General features: G+C 29.6%; 3 protein-coding genes across 6 annotated transcripts; 2 read left to right on the top strand and 1 right to left on the bottom strand.

The window, feature by feature from the left end:
• The first annotated feature begins 165 nt into the window (after window positions 1-165).
• LOC124427641 (DNA primase large subunit-like) lies at window positions 166-2,880 on the top strand. 2 transcript variants are annotated; one of them, XM_046970820.1, is made up of 8 exons: window positions 166-574; window positions 644-981; window positions 1,117-1,344; window positions 1,437-1,574; window positions 1,664-2,042; window positions 2,130-2,294; window positions 2,377-2,628; window positions 2,693-2,880. In XM_046970820.1, exons 1-7 carry the CDS (start codon window positions 424-426, stop codon window positions 2,616-2,618), a joined length of 1,641 nt encoding a protein of 546 aa, XP_046826776.1. In that variant the 5' UTR covers window positions 166-423; the 3' UTR covers window positions 2,619-2,628; window positions 2,693-2,880. The 2 variants fall into 2 exon arrangements, with proteins under 2 accessions (XP_046826776.1, XP_046826775.1); XM_046970819.1 differs by having other exon boundaries at window positions 2,377-2,763.
• On the bottom strand, window positions 1,886-5,533 carry LOC124427642 (L-threonine 3-dehydrogenase, mitochondrial). 2 transcript variants are annotated; one of them, XM_046970821.1, is made up of 6 exons: window positions 5,079-5,532; window positions 4,646-4,909; window positions 3,831-4,091; window positions 3,107-3,373; window positions 2,767-2,966; window positions 1,886-2,075 (listed from the first exon to the last, which is right to left on the bottom strand). In XM_046970821.1, exons 1-5 carry the CDS (start codon window positions 5,209-5,211, stop codon window positions 2,806-2,808), a joined length of 1,086 nt encoding a protein of 361 aa, XP_046826777.1. In that variant the 5' UTR covers window positions 5,212-5,532; the 3' UTR covers window positions 1,886-2,075; window positions 2,767-2,805. The 2 variants fall into 2 exon arrangements, with proteins under 2 accessions (XP_046826777.1, XP_046826778.1); XM_046970822.1 differs by lacking the exon at window positions 1,886-2,075 and adding an exon at window positions 2,367-2,502 and having other exon boundaries at window positions 5,079-5,533.
• Window positions 3,942-16,218, top strand: LOC124427634 (protein artichoke). 2 transcript variants are annotated; one of them, XM_046970804.1, is made up of 11 exons: window positions 3,942-4,037; window positions 9,909-10,131; window positions 10,259-11,429; window positions 11,502-12,208; window positions 12,830-13,154; window positions 13,247-13,513; window positions 13,778-13,931; window positions 14,007-14,210; window positions 14,295-15,039; window positions 15,123-15,517; window positions 15,623-16,218. In XM_046970804.1, the coding sequence occupies exons 2-11, from the start codon at window positions 9,962-9,964 to the stop codon at window positions 16,180-16,182; spliced, it is 4,698 nt and encodes a 1,565-aa protein (XP_046826760.1). In that variant the 5' UTR covers window positions 3,942-4,037; window positions 9,909-9,961; the 3' UTR covers window positions 16,183-16,218. The 2 variants fall into 2 exon arrangements, with proteins under 2 accessions (XP_046826760.1, XP_046826761.1); XM_046970805.1 differs by lacking the exon at window positions 3,942-4,037 and adding an exon at window positions 8,370-8,468.
• Window positions 16,219-20,271: the final 4,053 nt, after the last annotated feature.

Raw genomic sequence — 20,271 nt, 5'->3', positions numbered from 1 at the left:
TATATGGCGAATGAATTTTTTTTTTTTTTTTTTTTTTGATATTTATTATGTTCGTATTAAGTAAAGGTTGATATAAAGGTTTTGTCCTCTGATATTTGCGACGATTTAATTGGAAAACAGCCTTTTAAAATTTTAGCGGGAAAATGTAGCGGGAATATTTGCAAGATGGTGGAATATTATCTGTGCGGATATTAGTTTTTGTAGAAAAAAAGTCCAAGAATATATATATTTTTTAATAAAGTTCTAAAGTTATAAATATTTCTAAATAATGTATATATTTCTTTTTGAAGTATTTGTTTTATATTCATACGTATAATGAATGTGATACATATGCTTAATAATACTTTTAAATAAGAACATTGAAAGAAGTCGTTTAAATAATAATTAATTATTAAAATTAGTTAATTTTAAATCACACACATAATGGATTTTGCTTTGAAACATTGTACGATTAAAAACGAAATAAAAACCTTAAAGGCATTTTATCCACATGATTTGCAAGTATATGATGTTCCACCTTCAGGTGAAATATCTTTAATTGAATTTCAAGAGTTAAGCCTCGATAGGTTAAAAGGTAAATTTTATTAACTTTATAAAGCTATTCATTTAACAAATCAATATTCAAACATATGCATTATTTCAGTCCTTCGTTTGGTTGAAAATATTTCTTTACGAAATGACCTTAAAACGGTAGAAGTACGTAAAGAAAATTTAAGGGATAGTTTGAAAAGGGATGGTCTTAAATATTATGTAAATTTGATTTATGGAAATGGTTGCAAGTCTGATATAGAAACTGATCTTCAAGCCAGAAGAAAAGATAATATATCACATTATATTTTGAGACTGGCATATTGCAAGGACAAAGATCAGGCAAAATGGTTTATGAATCAAGAAATAGAATTATTCAAAATGAGATTCTCTTCTTTGGACAAAGAAGGTGTTGACCAGTTTCTAACTATGCATAAGCTCGATTGCAAACATGTATGTTTATTTTGAAAATACTTATCTGTAATTTTGTGATATAAGCTTCATTGTTTATGTGAGTTTATATACATATATATATATATATGTATTTATTTACTTATAAATGAACAATATATTAAGGTTTTTTCATAGATATCTTATGAAGAAAAAGAAAGAATTCGAGAAGACCTTCAAACATCTACTTTCAAAGTTACAAATATAGACACAATTGATTTCTATAAAGTACCATTTCAGAAAGTAATTGATCTTGTTAGAGCACGTAAAGTATATCTTGAAGATGGAATGGCATATGTTCCACGAAACGATCTGATTTCATTGTGTGTTTCATACTTCAGACAAAAACTAATTTTAGGAATAGAGGTTTGACTTGTTATTCTTTATCTCTTCTCTTAATTATATAAATTTTAATATTAATGATATTAATTATCTTTGCTTGTTTTGATATTGAATAGGATGCAAAAGAATGCCTTTTAAATGCCTCCGATGATGAACGAGTGATAAATTATATTAATGCCCTACCTGGTACCTTTTCTGGAATGGCTAGAGTAGTTTGGTCAACTACAAATACTCCAATTGAAAAAATAGAGAAAGTAAGTAATTTATAGATATATTTACAATAAGTGTGTTTTTTTAAAATGTCTTTATTTTATCTCTTTATTTAATATTTCTTTGCTTATAGTTATCAAAAACATCTTATCCATTATGCATGAGATCTCTTCATGAAGCATTACATGTCAATCATCATTTAAAGAATTCTGGACGTATTCAGTATGGTCTATTTCTTAAAGGAATAGGTGTTTCTTTAGAGGACGCATTGCAGTTTTGGAGGGAAGCATTTTCCCAAAAAATAGATTCAGATAAATTTGAAAAGCAATATGCATACAGTATCAGACATATATATGGAAAAGAGGGAAAGCAAACAAATTATACACCACTCGGTTGTAATAAAATAATAAGTAATTCCATTGGTCCTGGAGAATATCATGGTTGTCCATATAGGCATATGGATCAGAATTCTTTAAAACAAAAGCTATCTGCTTATGGCATCTTCGACTTAGGTATTATTTATTTATTTATTTATTTATAAAATCCTGAAAGAGAAATGTATTTAGACATATAAAATTAAGGAAAAATCATTATTATAGATACAAAGGAAATAATCGAATTAGCAAAAGAAGGACATTATTCATTGGCATGTACAAGATATTTTCAGACATTACATAAGCAATTACCAGAACAACCAATTATTCACCCAAATGGATATTTTGCTGAAAGTCGCAAAATAATGAATAAAGCTAATGATATTGCAGGTAAATGAAGAGTTAATTATTTAAAAAAAAAAAAAAAAAAGAAAAAAAAATCATAGAAGTTAATTTTTTTTTATTGTATTAGATGCTGATATGGATAGTTCATTGCAAGTAGCAAATATAAAGCCAGAAAGATTGACGATTACTCCAAGAAGAAACGAAATAGGTAATCTTACACCTTCCAGAATCAATGAGCAATTTTCTACACCGTCTAGAAGAACAGAAAAGATACATACAACCCCATTAAGGAGCATTCACAAAACTAAACCGATAAATATTGAAAAGTTATTAAATGATGATGAAATTGCAGAATTAATGGATGATTAAATTCATTAAGGTAAAAAGCAATTTCTGTGTACAGTGGAATCTATAATAATATGATTATTTTTTTGTTTCTTTAGATTATGATTATTCTTATAATGTTTTTTCTACATCTCGTTCGTGTGCAAAATAAATAATTATTTTTATTATATACCTTTATTCATATATGAATTATTGCCTAATATATGATATATTATACGTAGCTGTTAACTTCCTTTAGACGATATTTTGGCAAAAAGTGTGTAGTAACATCTCGTATCATTGCGTTTACGAGTTTGTCTAGATCGTATTTATTTTCCCATCCCCAATCTTTTCGTGCCTCACTGTCGTCAAAAACTTGTGGCCAATTTTCCGCTAAAAATAAGACATTTATATGTATATGATAAAAAAAAAAAAAAAAAAAAAAAAAAAAAAAACAAAACGATATATAGTAAATTTGTTTAAAAGGTATTTATATATAATTCTAACAACATGATATTCTTAGTTTTACTAACCAATGTGTTGTCGACTGTCCGGGTTATAAGTAATTTGCAAATTTGGAACATGTTTTATTATCTCACTAAAGAGTTCCTCTGGTGTGAAACTCATAGCAGTAACGTTATATACACGTCTTTTTAGCTTTTCACTTGGTGCATTTAAAAATTGAAAAATTGCCGAAAGACAATCCTCGATGTACATCATTGGTAATCGAGTGCAAGGTTCCAAGTAACACTCATATTTTTCATTTAACAGGCCTTCGTGAAAAACAGCTACTGCATAATCTGTAAATATGTATTGTAAGATGAAAATGAAAAAGGAGGGAGACATTTAATAGAAATTATAAGCTTATTATTCCTTTTAATATATATATATATATATTTTTTTTTCTATTCTAATTTATGGAAAGCACAAAAAAAGAGAAGAAAAAGATGAGGATACATTAGTAGAGATAGAGAGATCGTTGGTACCACTGCAACTATCGAAGGATTGGTTGCACCATCGCGCATTTATAATCATGCTAAAGATCACGCTCTACTTCTTCACAAAAAACGTACTTATTGCGGCCTCTAATGGCATCCATTAAAGATCTCTTTATTTTATATGTGTCTCACGGAAGAAATCGTTCTCGGAACGAATACTGGTTTTGTGTCATTTTATATATGTATATATATATATATACATCTCTTTTTTATAGTGTATTCTTTATATCCCGATTAAAGTATTTTCATTATTTTATACCTGTAACACCACCTCCAGGTGGATCGCAACTGATTACTCCTGGAAATCTAAGACATCGAAAATCTAAATTAAATCTGTGATAATAATATTCTCCCAAAAGTTCAGCATGAACTTTGCTAACGCCATAAATGGTACGGGGTCGTTGAATCGTAACATTTGGCGTTGGATTTCTTGGTGAATCCGGTCCGAATGCACCAATCGTTGAAGGTATGAAAATTCTTAATTTATATTGTTTGGCCAATTCAATAACATTATGCATACCTGAAAAAAAAAAAAATATACAAGGAAATATAAATTGTCTATTTTGTTCACTCTCATCAAATCTCGGACAAAGTGAGCGAAGGAAAATCAAAAGGAATTGAAGTAGTAATACGCATGATATCTCTTTGATGTATATCTTTGGTATATACTCGAAAGATATGAACTCTAATATATTTTATTTTAATATAGAATTATTAAATAGACGATATGTTAAAAAAGAAAAAGATGATTAAACTCCGAGCGTGGCCAATTTACTTTCTCTTGTGGTCTCTCTTTCGTAACCAGAACGATACGATCGTGAACGTAACGACAGATTCGCTCGTTACCACGGCATTCGATTTCACTGAATTGTAGTCGTTAGTAGACGATGAAGATCCATTTTTGTTCTCTTCTTGAAGATACAACATATCTGACCAAGCTAGTCAGTCACGTACATATGTCCTATTATGCGATATGTATTACTCGCATAATTATCATTATAATACTTCAGGGGAAAAAGAGAGTTAAATTAGAAGAAGGAAATTAGTAAAAGATAATAAAGTGTTCTTAAAAACCTTCAATGTTAACTCTCACAGCCAAAGGAACATTCTGCTCTCCCACGGCACTAAGAAGAGCACTGAAATGAATTAGCCAATCTATTCTATAATCAACGACGATCTTTTGAAGATTTTTAAAATCAAGAATGTCTGCGAATATGAATGGTCCATTAGCCAAATTTTCCTCCGTTGGTTTGATGATATCCGAAAGAATTACATTATCACTTCCGTAATTCTTACGTAGTAATTTGGCACATTCTGTACCTAGTTGTCCAAGGCCACCTGTTATTAGATCGTCACTAATATAAATAAGCACATAATAACTCTTTTATCTATCGAAATATTCTTCTATCAATCGAATTTAATTCATTGTCTAGATTGAAAAAAACTAAAAGTTCTCTCTATAAATTCATAGGCCATATATAGGTTATACATGATCGATAAATCTTACCTGTTATAAGTATCCTTGGTGTACGTTTATTGTTGCAAATGTTACGATAATGATTATTAGGCGAGATGACAAAATTGTTTCTCTTTACGCATTTGAAAAGACAAGATAATCCTTTCAAATTTCTAGCGAACATTCTTCTATCACTTGATATACTTTTTTCCTTTCTTTCTGTTTAGAGAAAATCTTCGCGATTTTGTAGTTCGATACGTATAGATACGTCAATCTCACGGAGGAAACAAGTTCTTTGCAACTTCGCGTTACAAGAGGACTCTCCCGTTTTTCTTATTTCCATTCGAAGTTGATAAACAAGCGAGGAATGCTCGTATAATTATATATCTTTTGCTTTAGTATATCAAAAACCTGTTGGAACACATACACTAGAATTTCTTGTTTTTCTCCCATTACCCAACCCATATATGTATTTTTTTATTTTTCTTTTTTTGCACACTTTCGCATACTCCCGCTTATAGTTCTTCTCTCTTTTATTTAAATCTCATTGAAAATGTCATCATTCAAGTATATTTTCGAAGAATTTTTATTTCATAAATGTTATTATGAACATTATATATCTATTCACAAATAATTATATTGAGATTATTGATATTCGACGATTTTACAGACATTTGTATAAATATTGCATAAATTTATAAATAATAGCAATAGAAAGATCGTTTTATAATATTAATATATTTATAAGATTGTGATTTATGATTAGTATACTTACAAGAAATGATATGTTATATAATTAAGATAAATATGCGTAGATCATGCGTTTTTTCTTCAATTTAAATGTTTTTTCTTCAATTTGGCTTATGTATAATAATTAATTTAAGCTTAATTAAACGAGATCTTATCCATCGTATAATCAGAAACCGATTGTAAAATATCTTCCATGCTAATAGAAACTATTGAATGCACATGAATGTTTATTGAGTTTTAATTGAAAAAATATAATTAACACATTACGTACGGATCACGAAATATCTCGTTTTCATGATTTTTCGATTGAATCGATAACTTAAGTAACCAGAGATAAATGTTTTTGTTACGTTACCAGGGTAATGAAGCCTTGCACATTCTTATGAGAAATGATTAGCGAAATATCGATATGAATGTTGACATTACGAAAACGCAAAAATAATCAGTATAGTTTATATATATCTATCTTTTCAAAATGAATGAGTAGGAACAGGTTTGAACCGGTTATAAAATATTTAAATTTTAACGATAACATGAATGAGAATGGTTATAGACTCTATGAAATAGAATCTGTCTGCAATTATCTGATAAAAAAATTTTGAACTGTTTATACTCTTCATCAAAATTAGATGAAGCTTGATGATCCTTTGGCGTGGAAAATTAAAATTTAATACTTGTACGAGTATTATCGTAGAGTCCAATTGGATATATATGTAATATAGAAATTTATTGTGGACAAGGCAAAAAACTGCAGGACACTGCAGTAATAACAATTCTTACACCGTATTTCGGATATTGGCACCATCTAAAGATGGATAACTATTATAATATTTTGAATATTGCTGAATTCTTATTACAAAATAAAATACGAATATGTGGCACAATAAGCGCCAATAGATTGCGAAGATGTTTGAAAATAAAGTTGTTAAATCTAAAAAAAGGGGAGAATATTTTCAAATGGATACGTGATATTTTACTGCAACAATTCATAAATTTGAAATACAGAAACCGAAATACATTGCAGACTATAATTTAAACATGAACGGTCATGACCTTACTGATCAGTATCTATTATATTACTCAATATTGAGAAAAACAATTAAATGGCCAAAAATGATAGTATTATATCTCATCAACTGCGGCCTGTTCAATGCATTCAACATCTATAATTCGTGTAATAATGAAAAAATGAAATATAAAAATGAAATATAAAGATATCAGACTCTAAAGCATTTATTCAAATATGTGAAATAAATAATAGTTAAAATGTAAAAAATCTTATATAATAAATAGAAGTATAAAATATATAGTTATAATTAAGAATAATTTATGTAAATATAATATCAAATGTAAATTAAAAATATGCATATACGCATTCTATTGCTTCTCAAGCATGCTTTCGGAGCGTTCAAAAATGTGCAGGCCTTGGGAGCGCGTTGAGCGCGCAGAGCGCCATTCGCAATGTGTTAATTAAATCGAATGTATTAGTAATAAATACAATTTTTATACAAACAATTATGACGAATTAATTTGATATATAATGTATTACATTTGTAATGCATATTACAGTATGTATTACATTCGTAAAAGCTTGATTGATTATTTGACACGATTTTGCATAAAATGTGCATTTTTTTGAGCTCGCTTTGTGCGATAATAATGTATATGATTGAATTGCAAAAATAAAAAAGTTACGTGTAACTGTTTTGATAGTGTTACTTTACATTTAAAAAAAAAAGCTTACTATTAACATACTTGTTCATTTATATGTATCAATAAGTATTTGTGCTATATTCAGTAATCATACATCAATAGTTGTAAGTGATTGTTACTGAAAATTTTAAATGATACAGTATTATTAAAAAAAAATTAATATATATATATATATGCATTATATTTAAATTGAATATCAGGTTGTCTCTTTGAGATTGTAAATATATGTATATACGTATATTATAAAAAATAGTACAATATTAGTTTAAGAAAATTAATATGATTAGAGTTATATATTTTTTGGCATTATATCTACATTGAATTAAAGCTTGCGTTTATAGGATTGTGATTATATTTGAAATAATATAATATTATATTCAGAAAGATATTATAATTATATTTATGTATTTTTTGTGCGTTATATCTAAACTACGTTCCAGATTGTATCCTAAATAATATTAGACATTTAGAAATGAGTCTAATGAGATCAATAGTAGATGATATCAAATATTTCGTTTTGAGAAAACGGATCAACGCATTGACGGAGAGATCCGTGAAAAAAGGGGAGAATTTCCTGGAAGCGTTCCTTCACGGTGTCTGGACACGTACTTCGCAATACTCTTCTATCTCGACTACCTTCACCCACACGCCTCAGTCATCGTTCTTCCCTCGGACTCGCTTTTACCGGATCGGTCTATTTCTTTTCGTCTTATAAAAAATTATATATATATATATATATATATATAAAAAAAAAAAAATAAATAAAAATTAAAATTCATCGATTCAGACTGATAATTTAGCAGCTAATTAAACGTTTAATATTAATTGACACTTTTGTTAACTTTTTTTTTTTTAAGGAATATCAAGTGTACATTTTGACAAGAACGCAATAACAAGTGAATTATTATTGATCTTTTAAGATTTACAAGAAGGATACGCAAGATAGAACTGTTTCGGCAAGATTTGCCGAAACAAAAGGTATAGAAATTAGTTTTAATTCTATAGAAAAATAAAACAAAATAATAATATAGTAGAAAGAAGTGAAAAGTTCAAATTGAAAAAAAAGAACAAAAAAATAAGGAAATTGTAAAAATATAATCGTTAATTTTATCAACAACATCTTGCCTTTACCAAAATGTACAATATTTTTTTAATCACAATCACGATAGATCAAAATAAAAAAAATACTGACAAAGGATATATAAACAAGGGAGAGTGAGAGTAAGAGAGAGAAAGAGAAGTGCCATGAATTCCTGAAGAAGAAAAGAAGGAGAAAAAGAATAACGCAGGAAGTAGAAGAAATCACTTTCCCTTGTAATCATGATCGTTCGATCGAGATTATATGCTATTACAATGATGATAATTAATGAAGCAAAATTTTTTGCTCGTTGCAGATAATAATCAATAACGTTTATTGGAATACTATTTCAATTTTTTAAATTTGATAAAAAATTAAGTAACGTAATAAATTGTCATACTTTGTTTCCATATGCGATATAAAAAAAAAATATGAGTGCCATCTTTATATTTTTTTTTTAAACTATTTACTACAATATAATAATATTTTTTGAGACTGAGAAATGAAATGAAACGAAATGAAACGAAATGAAATGAAATTTAACGAAATTGAATGTAAATTTTTTCAAATGACGTATTGAACGCCATTCCTATCTGCAGTATTCACGTTTGACCGATTTTTCAGGCCGACCGATTGTTTTGTTATGAAATCTATGTACATATGTATGTGTATATATATATATATATATATATATATATATATATACACATATATGTATATATGTATACATAAGACACACACGTGCCAGGATTTTTAAAGCTTTTGTATGATACCGCATTAAATTCTTCAAAGATCGATATTCGAAAAATTACATTTTAATAAACAAAAGGATGAAAAAGATCTATTACGTATTTAGATTGCATTTTCTTGTCACGAGTTTATTAAAAGAAAAAAATAATAAATATATTAATAATAAACATTTCTTGTTCGTGATATAATGATTTTAGATTTGTTCAATTTTGTGACTCGTGCGAAGCAGTTTACACGAGAGAACTCTCGCGTGCGACAGCAATTATTACGGATAACGATTGTTCTAGCGGTCTTTTAGGCTTTGCGCTTACGGTACGGAGCATCAATTTTGTTGTTTGTAACCGTAACGTATATACGATCTCTCAATCTCCCTATACATATATATGTGTGTGTATATACATATACATATATATATATATATATATATATATATATATATTCTATGTATATTATGTATCTATATTGTGCATGTTTATCAAATATAATATGTCTATTTATACATTTATCATGATCGATCAAGGATGATATCATAAATGACATTTATTACTATTAAATATTTTAAAGAATTATTTTTTTTATTCTCATTACAGAAAATGCAGGACCGATATTTAATCTCGTAGACACTGCGGTGTATAAACCAGCAATGATTAGACCATTAAAAATTCTTAAAAGTGCCTTCATAGTTGGCTGGTATCTGATATTGTACTCCGTTGTTGATATCAACGGTCAGCTTGCATCGGAGTACGGATGTCCACCACAGGAAAGAATTCTTCCGTGCAGATGTTCAACTCGCGACACGGAGGTCCAAATATGGTATGACAATAACATAAGAAATAATGTATCGCGTGCCATAGGTTTACTTGGACAATAATAATAATAATAATAATAATAATAATAATAATAATAATAATTTTTATTCTTTTTTTTTTATTCTATATAGGTGCAGTCATAGTGAATTACCAAAAGTATTGGAAGGATTAAAATCAGTGAGCCATTATGTGGATCGTCCGATTGACGAACTGATACTTGAGAATAATAATTTACCTAGTCTTCCAGGAAAAGCATTTGCCACTTTAAAAGTTTTACGTTTAATGCTCCGAAATAATCGTTTAGAAAGAGTATCCTCCGGTTGGTTGGAAGGTTTACACGATTCGTTATTGGAACTATTCGTCGTTGAATCTGATTTACGTTCGTTGCCTATCGACAGCCTTGAAAATCTTCAAGGTCTCGAAGCGATAACTCTACAAAGTCGTGTTATGAAGAGATTACCAAAATTCTCTGGCCTTCAAAAATTGCGATATCTTCAAATAAATTCACCTGCTTTATTGGAATTAGCACCAAGAAACTTTCAAGATCTACCTAATCTCGAACAATTACATGTTTTTGGCAGTCCTCGTCTCGTTCGTTTAGAAGCTGGCCTATTTCGTGATTTACCACGTTTAGAATTGATCAACATCACGGATTGTGCTATCCATTGGATTCATCCTCGTACTATAATCAATCTTCCAGAATTAAAAGAGATATCTTTCGTTGGTAACAATATAATCGACGCTGGAATGGTTGGTCGTGCTTGCATGGATCTTCCATTGCTTTCGGTGATTCGACTCGATCGAAATCGAATTAACAGACTCGCGGAAGGTTCATTTGTTGATCTTCCTGTATTGAATCGTCTTTATTTATCACGTAATATTATCACTGAAATATTTGCCGGAGCATTTCGTCGCTTACCAATATTGAAGATCGTAGATCTTAATCATAATTTGATACATCGTATACATCCAGAATTCTTTCCTCGAAGATCTCCAAATGGATTGGAAGAAATGTGGCTTATCAACAACGATCTCAGTCACGTTGCCGAAATACGATCGGTTTTGGAAGCTTTGCCGAGATTGAAATTTCTCGATGTAAGTTATAATCAATTGGAGGAAATCCCATACGGTACATTGAGAGGTCATCCTACTTTGGAAAGATTTCATTTGGATCACAATCGATTAGGATTCTTACAAAGAGAAACATTTACTTCGATGCCAGCACTTCGGGAACTTCGGCTTCGAAATAATTCCTTATCAAATTTATTGGAAGCTCCATTTTGGAATTTACCGGCACTTAAGGTAAGATTCCTTTAAAAATATTATATTTGTTTAACATTCTATTGTGATCCGTATGATGTACACAATTTTCAGGGATTGGATCTTTCCGAAAATTATTTCAGACACATAGAACCGCGTCTTTTAGCGAATTTACCTAATTTAAGACGTTTGGATCTAAGCGGTAATTCTATAGGATTGATAGAAACAGAATCTTTTCGAAATACACCTGCTCTGGAACACGTGAACATTTCTGGAAATGCCTTGTCCATTTTGCATCCGTTAACTTTCAGACATTTAACTAATTTATATGAACTCGATGTTGGATGGAATCGAATGTTAGAAATTGTCCCTGGTTTGCCAAGGAATATCGAACACCTTCATATGCCTATGAATCGAATTGTTGCTTTGCCATCGATCGCATCCCAGGATCTTGCACTTCCAGTTTTAAGAAAATTAGATCTTAGTGCTAATGGAATCGAAATAATACCACCTGGTGCTCTCAGTGAATTGACTGATCTTCGTAAGTTAATCTTGGGATACAATGCACTTAGAGTCATAGAAGACGGTACCTTTGATGGCTTATCCAAATTGGAACAATTGGATTTGAGATATAATCGATTGGTTACGTTACATGGCAGAAGTTTCAGACAGTTAAGATCTTTAATGGATTTAAATATTCGTGGAAATCGTTTGGAAGTTCTTAGACCTGATATATTTCAAGAGAACAGCAGATTGCAAAGGCTTGATCTTAGTAGAAATAATCTTGCACAAATTCCTCACGCCACGTTCTTAAATACAAGGTAAAGAAAAGAGAGGGAGAGAAAAAAAAAGAAGTTGTTTATATAATATAATACTTCATCAATTCATTTTTATATAAATATTTATTTTTTATATCGTTCATTTATTATCATCGGTTGCTTTTATGTTATTCATCTATTCATCTTTTATAAGTCGTTAGCAAAAAAAAAAAAAAAAAAAAAGAAAAACATCATGACAGACGACAAATTAGTCTAGTAGATTAGAATACCTTCTAATGGTGACAGTTCGGTGAGAAAGCGGTTTCACTCGTATTTACCTCGTTATGTCATTAGTAAATTGTTCTGTAGAAAGCTCTTCGCATATTTTCCTTTATAATATCCTTTTTCTTTTTTATCGTTCATCATTCAACATGCCTTGCATGAATTTTCTATTTTATATATCCCCCATAAAGTAATATTATATATTATACAGATACTTAATCTGTACAAAGTAAAACTGTACCGATTATTGGCAATAGTATCATTCTAATATTAAATAAATGGTATCAATATACATATTCTTTTTTTTTGTCTCAAAATACATTCTAAATTAAATAATTATAACGAAAGTTTCTGGAAGCATTCGATATAAAGAAGAATACGTAACCGTCTTGATAATTACAGGGACCTTCGGGAATTGTACGCGTCGCACAACACTTTGACCGAGTTACCCGGATCGTTGCACGGTTTAATGGCTCTCGAAATCCTCGACTTGAGCTTCAACAAGCTGAACATCCTGTCACCGGAAACACTGAGCAGTCTGTCGTCTTTGCTTGAATTAAGACTGGTTAGAAATCGAATAAGAGAGTTACGAGAGGGTGCTTTTGATGGTTTACCACGGTTGTCCATAATCGATCTTGAAAATAATGATCTTAGAGTGATCGAGAAGAATGCAATTAGAAGATTGTCCGAATTACAGGCTATAAGACTTGGCAAAAATCGTATACAGGTATATCAAGAATTATATATATATATATATATAATACACAAAAATGTACGTGTGTATTATAATTAAATATATATTCATAAATATGTTGTTAGACAATTCCAAGGGGTGCTTTCTCCGAATTACCTTTACTTCAAAGTGCAGAGCTCCAAGAAAATCGGATTTTAGAAATTGACAGTAAAGCGTTCATCAACGTACCTCACCTTCTCTTTCTAAATTTAAGTAATAATCATTTGCCAAGTTTGGAATATGCTGGTTTAGAAAGTCTTCAATCATTGGAAGTTCTAGATCTGAGTAATAATCGTTTGGCTCGTGTGTCCAGTGACAGTTTGGCTGCGATGGAATGGCTGGTCGAATTAAAAGTGAGAATAAAAGTTAATATCTATCCTTAACGAACCTTTTCGAGAAAGGCAAAACTATTTTGTTAATACCATTAAGCGGGGAGTACTTTCTCGAGAAGAGTGAAATCTCTCCGTGAAGCGTGGAATTACTCTACGACTGCTCCGTTGCGTCTGATGAAACTAATTATTTATACATCGTCTTTTTTTTTTTTATACATGCATATGTGTTCTCTTTATTTTATTTTTCTTTTTTTTAATTTCTTTTCCTTTTACCTTCCTTCTTAGATGGATAATAATAGGATTTGCACAATACAAGGCTCACCATTCGATGAAATGCCAAGATTACGTGTACTCAGTTTGAGAAGCAATCGGATGGCATCCGTTTCGGAAAATGCATTTAAAAGATTAAGATCCAATATCGCTATTTTGGATATCGATGGTAAGAAATATTTTATTATTAAAAGAAATAAAAATTCAAGTTTAGAATCGAATCATATAAAACAATATATTTTAGGGAATCCTTTATCATGTTCTTGCGGTATGTTATGGCTAAGAGGATGGTTACAACAAGCATCCTCGGAAGGTCCAAGATGTGCTGATGGTTCTCTCTTTAAAGAAATAAGATTGTCCCGTCAAGATTGTCAACATGAAAGATTAGCCGATCCTGTGCATCCTGGTTGTGAAGCTGAAATGATCAATAGCGTTACACCCGCTTCGGGTGAGCGAATAAGATCATATATTATTATAAACATTTTATCTATAGAAAAATGAAATATTTTAATGAAATAAAAATTTCTTTTAGGTTTAAGTGGAGCCACAGAAACGGTATCATTGTGGATGAATTTAGAAAGCTCGACCAAGAGATCTTATGAAAATGATTATTACGAATATTTAAATCATCATTCGAATAATAAAAGCGATCATTCGAATGTCTCTACTTCGCTTCCAATAGTATCTACCGAAACAACGATTCTTCAACCAGTTAAAACTATTCAAAATTCGGATACTATTAAATATTTAAACCCGAAGAATATCACGAGTCAGATAAAAAAGAATTCTTCTATCATACCACCCTCACCAAGTAGTTCAGGATTTACTTTCTTCGGTGTACCTCTGCCAAATTTGAATTTTAATTTCTGGGGTAATACTGGAAGAAAGGCAGAAAGGAAAGAAATTTCAGGAGGTAGACCTGGTAGGGGACGTTACAGAGTATTTCCACCAACCGAGCCAGAAATTCATAGGGGTGGTTTCATACCCTTACCACGAGGACAAGGTGGTTTTATTCCGATAACCGACTCTTCTCATTTTGTTTATGATCAAAGACAAATGAAGAATGATCCCCCAAAAGATAATCTAGATCAGGATACTAATTATATTCGCGTACAAGAACAACGTAATTCGAAACATTCGAATAATACTATGTCTCAATTGGAAAAAAATGTTTCGAGGACGAACAAGTCCCGATCAGGTTCGAAAAATAAGGATGAAGTTTTTACTACGAGTATTATTGGCACTTCAAGATTTTCAAACAATTTAACCGAAAATAGGTACCTTCTGATAACAATATTATGTCATTTCTATTGAAGTATATAATTTTAACATTTGTTGTTATTTTTGTTTTGTTTTATAGGCCATACTCTTTATTAAATTTGACAAAAAGTATTAAATCATCGTCGTTAGCTTCTAATGGAACGTTATTAAAAATAAACGAAACATCTCTTCCAATAGAATTCAATCAAGACGATAAATTACTAATGAATATGAAAGAACGTAAAGTAATTAACGATTCGCGTATGGAAATTGCAAGTAAAATTGTTCGGACGACGCCAAAAAACGATTTTGTCAGAATGACATTTCCATCTAATAAAGCAATTGTAACCACAATTAGTAATAATCGCGATAATTCAAATGATTTTGATGAAAAGATAATGAGAGATAAAAATTACTTTTGGAATTCTGAGACGATGGAAGCTCAAAAAATTGAAACAACCATGACAATGATTAATCAACAAAATGAACCTACTGGTAAGATTTTTCTGTACTACGCAAATGCTTCTAATTGTTCATCATAAATATCTTTATCTTACAATTAATTTAATAAGATGTGGAAAAAATTGTTCATTATTATAGATAACATTCATATAGTTACAACGTATTATCCGTCTACTTCTACTTCTTCTACAACAACAATGACGACAACCATGACAACGAAGGCAACAACAATTAATAAATTAAAAGATAAAACTATTGGAACTTCACAAACTAACCGAAAGACAGAAGCATCAGCTTTATCAGCTTTTCTGGCACCAGGTGGTCAAATTCCTTCCTCTGTATCAACAACTGGTTTACGTACTTTGGGTAGGCCAACGATAACAAAGGTACCATCTCCATATTTAGCTGAAACAACGGATCATAATCGAAGTCAGGAAAAGGAAAATCCTGTGGCTGGTGCTGTTCAAAGGAACATTGAAAATTTGGAATATACATTCTTGAACAACAAAGAAATAACAACTACTCCACATGATAATGTTAAAATAATTGAAGACAATCGTTTTAATTGGTACTTTCAACATTACAATGACACCAATTTAGAACCGTTTATTGGAACAGTTTATAGCGATAGTGTTAAAATAAGTATTTGTCAATCTTTGTTATTACTTCAATTTTGTTTCGTTATATATATAATCTAATTTGAAAATACTATTTTCTTTCTCTCTTTATTTTTCTTGATATCTGTTAAAGATGTGAAAAAAAAATATAGAAAATGTAAAAGATTGTAAAAATATAAATAAATATTATTGCATAAAATTGTACTTAAGGCAGTTTATCATCCTTTTTTTATAAAGCATTACGTCAACAATAAGTATAGGTGCAATTCTTGACCGAATTTGATAAATAAAGTTACCTTTTAAAAATAAAAAAGCTTCGAATTCTTGAAGCAGCTTTATATTACTTGAAAAAATGATATTTCAACGAGAATGCTTTCTGTATAAAAAGAAAGCTTTAACTAAAATTTTAAAAAGTCATATTCTTCCCTAAATCTTCATCTTTAAAATGAAATAATTTATAAAAATCGCCCCAAGTACTACTACTGGGCTCATTATAGACATAAAAATTGTATTCACCATTTTTACTAATATCAATAAAAACATTGACGGATTTTGATAAAGAAACATCAAAATGACTTTCAATCCATACAAATATAACACACATTTAATTTCCATAATTATTTAAATATTTAAAAAATCTATAATGTACACGAGGCATAAATAATTAATATTTAAACAACAGCATATTCGTTTAAACACTAAAAATACAAAAACGTGCGAGATAATTAAAATAATTATAATTTCAAATTCCTACACTTTAAAATTTTATCTCGGGATTGTTGGCCTTGTGCACTATAAACATAAACAGCCCTTCTATTAACTTTGACTGCACGCGAGTTAGTTTCCTTTTGGACTCTGAACAGTGAACATCGATACTCTCTATTTCTAATCGCGAAAACTTATAAATTAATATTTTCGATAATTTTCTATTAATTAAACAGTCTTTAACATACACGAGGCATAAATAACTAATATTTGAACATCAGCATATTCATTTAAACATTAAAAATACTAAAACGCGCGAGATAAATAAAATAATTGTAATTTAAAATTCCTACACTTTAAAATTTTATCTCGGGATTGTTGGCCTTGTGCACTATAAACATAAACAGCCCTTCTATTAACTTTGACTGCTCGCGTGTTAGTTTCCTTTTGCACTCTGAATAGTGAACATCGATACTCTCGATTTCTAATCGCGAAAACTTATGAATTAATATTTTCGATAAATTTCAATAAATTATACAATCTTTAACATACGTGAAGCCCAATAAATAAATATTTAAACAATAGTATATTCGTTTAAACATTAAAAATACTAAAACGCGCGAGATAAATAAAATAATTATAATTTCAAATTCCTACACTTTAAAATTTTATCTCGGGATTGTTGGCCTTGTGCACTATAAACATAAACAGCCCTTCTATTAACTTTGACTGCACGCGAGTTAGTTTCCTTTTGGACTCTGAACAGTGAACATCGATACTCTCTATTTCTAATCGCGAAAACTTATAAATTAATATTTTCGATAATTTTCTATTAATTAAACAGTCTTTAACATACACGAGGCATAAATAACTAATATTTGAACATCAGCATATTCGTTTAAACATTAAAAATACTAAAACGCGCGAGATAAATAAAATAATTGTAATTTAAAATTCCTACACTTTAAAATTTTATCTCGGGATTGTTGGCCTTGTGCACTATAAACATAAATAGCCCTTCTATTAACTTTGACTGCACGCGAGTTAGTTTCCTTTTGGACTCTGAACAGTGAACATCGATACTCTCGATTTCTATTCGCGATAATTTATAAATTAATATTTTCGATAAATTTCAATAAATTATACAATCTTTAACATACGTGAAGCCCAATAAATAAATATTTAAACAATAGTATATTCGTTTAAACATTAAAAATACTAAAACGCGCGAGATAAATAAAATAATTGTAATTTAAAATTCCTACACTTTAAAATTTTATCTCGGGATTGTTGGCCTTGTGCACTATAAACATAAACAGCCCTTCTATTAACTTTGACTGCTCGCGTGTTAGTTTCCTTTTGCACTCTGAACAGTGAACATCGATACTCTCGATTTCTAATCGCGAAAACTTATAAATTAATATTTTCGATAATTTTCTATTAATTAAACAGTCTTTAACATACACGAGGCATAAATAACTAATATTTGAACATCAGCATATTCGTTTAAACATTAAAAATACTAAAACGCGCGAGATAAATAAAATAATTGTAATTTAAAATTCCTACACTTTAAAATTTTATCTCGGGATTGTTGGCCTTGTGCACTATAAACATAAATAGCCCTTCTATTAACTTTGACTGCACGCGAGTTAGTTTCCTTTTGGACTCTGAACAGTGAACATCGATACTCTCGATTTCTATTCGCGATAATTTATAAATTAATATTTTCGATAAATTTCAATAAATTATACAATCTTTAACATACGTGAAGCCCAATAAATAAATATTTAAACAATAGTATATTCGTTTAAACATTAAAAATACTAAAACGCGCGAGATAAATAAAATAATTGTAATTTAAAATTCCTACACTTTAAAATTTTATCTCGGGATTGTTGGCCTTGTGCACTATAAACATAAACAGCCCTTCTATTAACTTTGACTGCTCGCGTGTTAGTTTCCTTTTGCACTCTGAACAGTGAACATCGATACTCTCGATTTCTAATCGCGAAAACTTATAAATTAATATTTTCGATAATTTTCTATTAATTAAACAGTCTTTAACATACACGAGGCATAAATAACTAATATTTGAACATCAGCATATTCGTTTAAACATTAAAAATACTAAAACGCGCGAGATAAATAAAATAATTGTAATTTAAAATTCCTACACTTTAAAATTTTATCTCGGGATTGTTGGCCTTGTGCACTATAAACATAAATAGCCCTTCTATTAACTTTGACTGCACGCGAGTTAGTTTCCTTTTGGACTCTGAACAGTGAACATCGATACTCTCGATTTCTATTCGCGATAATTTATAAATTAATATTTTCGATAAATTTCAATAAATTATACAATCTTTAACATACGTGAAGCCCAATAAATAAATATTTAAACAATAGTATATTCGTTTAAACATTAAAAATACTAAAACGCGCGAGATAAATAAAATAATTGTAATTTAAAATTCCTACACTTTAAAATTTTATCTCGGGATTGTTGGCCTTGTGCACTATAAACATAAACAGCCCTTCTATTAACTTTGACTGCTCGCGTGTTAGTTTCCTTTTGCACTCTGAACAGTGAACATCGATACTCTCGATTTCTAATCGCGAAAACTTATGAATTAATATTTTCGATAATTTTCAATAAATTATACAATCATTAACATACGTGAAGCCCAATAAATAAATATTTAAACAATAGTATATTCGTTTAAACATTAAAAATATTAAAACGCGCGAGATAATTAAAATAATTATAATTTAAAATTCCTACACTTTAAAATTTTATCTCGGGATTGTTGGCCTTGTGCACTATAAACATAAATAGCCCTTCTATTAACTTTGACTGCACGCGAGTTAGTTTCCTTTTGGACTCTGAACAGTGAACATCGATACTCTCGATTTCTATTCGCGATAATTTATAAATTAATATTTTCGATAAATTTCAATAAATTATACAATCTTTAACATACGTGAAGCCCAATAAATAAATATTTAAACAATAGTATATTCGTTTAAACATTAAAAATACTAAACGCGCGAGATAAATAAAATAATTGTAATTTAAAATTCCTACACTTTAAAATTTTATCTCGGGATTGTTGGCCTTGTGCACTATAAACATAAACAGCCCTTCTATTAACTTTGACTGCACGCGAGTTAGTTTCCTTTTGCACTCTGAACAGTGAACATCGATACTCTCGATTTCTAATCGCGAAAACTTATGAATTAATATTTTCGATAATTTTCAATAAATTATACAATCTTTAACATACGTGAAGCCCAATAAATAAATATTTAAACAATAGTATATTCGTTTAAACAAAAAAATATTAAAACGCGCGAGATAATTAAAATAATTATAATTTAAAATTCCTACACTTTCAAATTTTATCTCGGGATTGTTGGCCTTGTGCACTATAAACATAAACAGCCCTTCTATTAACTTTGACT

This window comes from Vespa crabro, chromosome 10, assembly GCF_910589235.1.
Source record: "Vespa crabro chromosome 10, iyVesCrab1.2, whole genome shotgun sequence".
Classification (NCBI taxonomy): Eukaryota; Metazoa; Arthropoda; class Insecta; order Hymenoptera; family Vespidae; genus Vespa; species Vespa crabro.
The sequence above is the reverse complement of the archived record's forward strand: the minus strand, read 5'-3'. Positions and strand labels throughout refer to the sequence as shown.

Excerpts from the sequence above, each read along its gene's own strand:
- LOC124427641 (XM_046970820.1), top strand. The coding sequence starts at position 424 with ATGGATTTTGCTTTGAAACATTGTACGATTAAAAACGAAATAAAAACC. Across the intron at positions 982-1,116 it reads ATAAGCTCGATTGCAAACAT|ATATCTTATGAAGAAAAAGA; the intron begins GTATGTTTATTT and ends GTTTTTTCATAG. Across the intron at positions 2,043-2,129 it reads TTATGGCATCTTCGACTTAG|ATACAAAGGAAATAATCGAA; the intron begins GTATTATTTATT and ends TCATTATTATAG.
- LOC124427642 (XM_046970822.1), bottom strand. The coding sequence starts at position 5,211 with ATGTTCGCTAGAAATTTGAAAGGATTATCTTGTCTTTTCAAATGCGTA. Across the intron at positions 4,910-5,078 it reads ACCAAGGATACTTATAACAG|GTGGCCTTGGACAACTAGGT; the intron begins GTAAGATTTATC and ends ATCTAATAACAG. Across the intron at positions 2,967-3,106 it reads GGACAGTCGACAACACATTG|CGGAAAATTGGCCACAAGTT; the intron begins GTTAGTAAAACT and ends TCTTATTTTTAG.
- LOC124427634 (XM_046970804.1), top strand. The coding sequence starts at position 9,962 with ATGATTAGACCATTAAAAATTCTTAAAAGTGCCTTCATAGTTGGCTGG. Across the intron at positions 10,132-10,258 it reads GACACGGAGGTCCAAATATG|GTGCAGTCATAGTGAATTAC; the intron begins GTATGACAATAA and ends TATTCTATATAG. Across the intron at positions 15,040-15,122 it reads AACAATTTAACCGAAAATAG|GCCATACTCTTTATTAAATT; the intron begins GTACCTTCTGAT and ends TTTGTTTTATAG.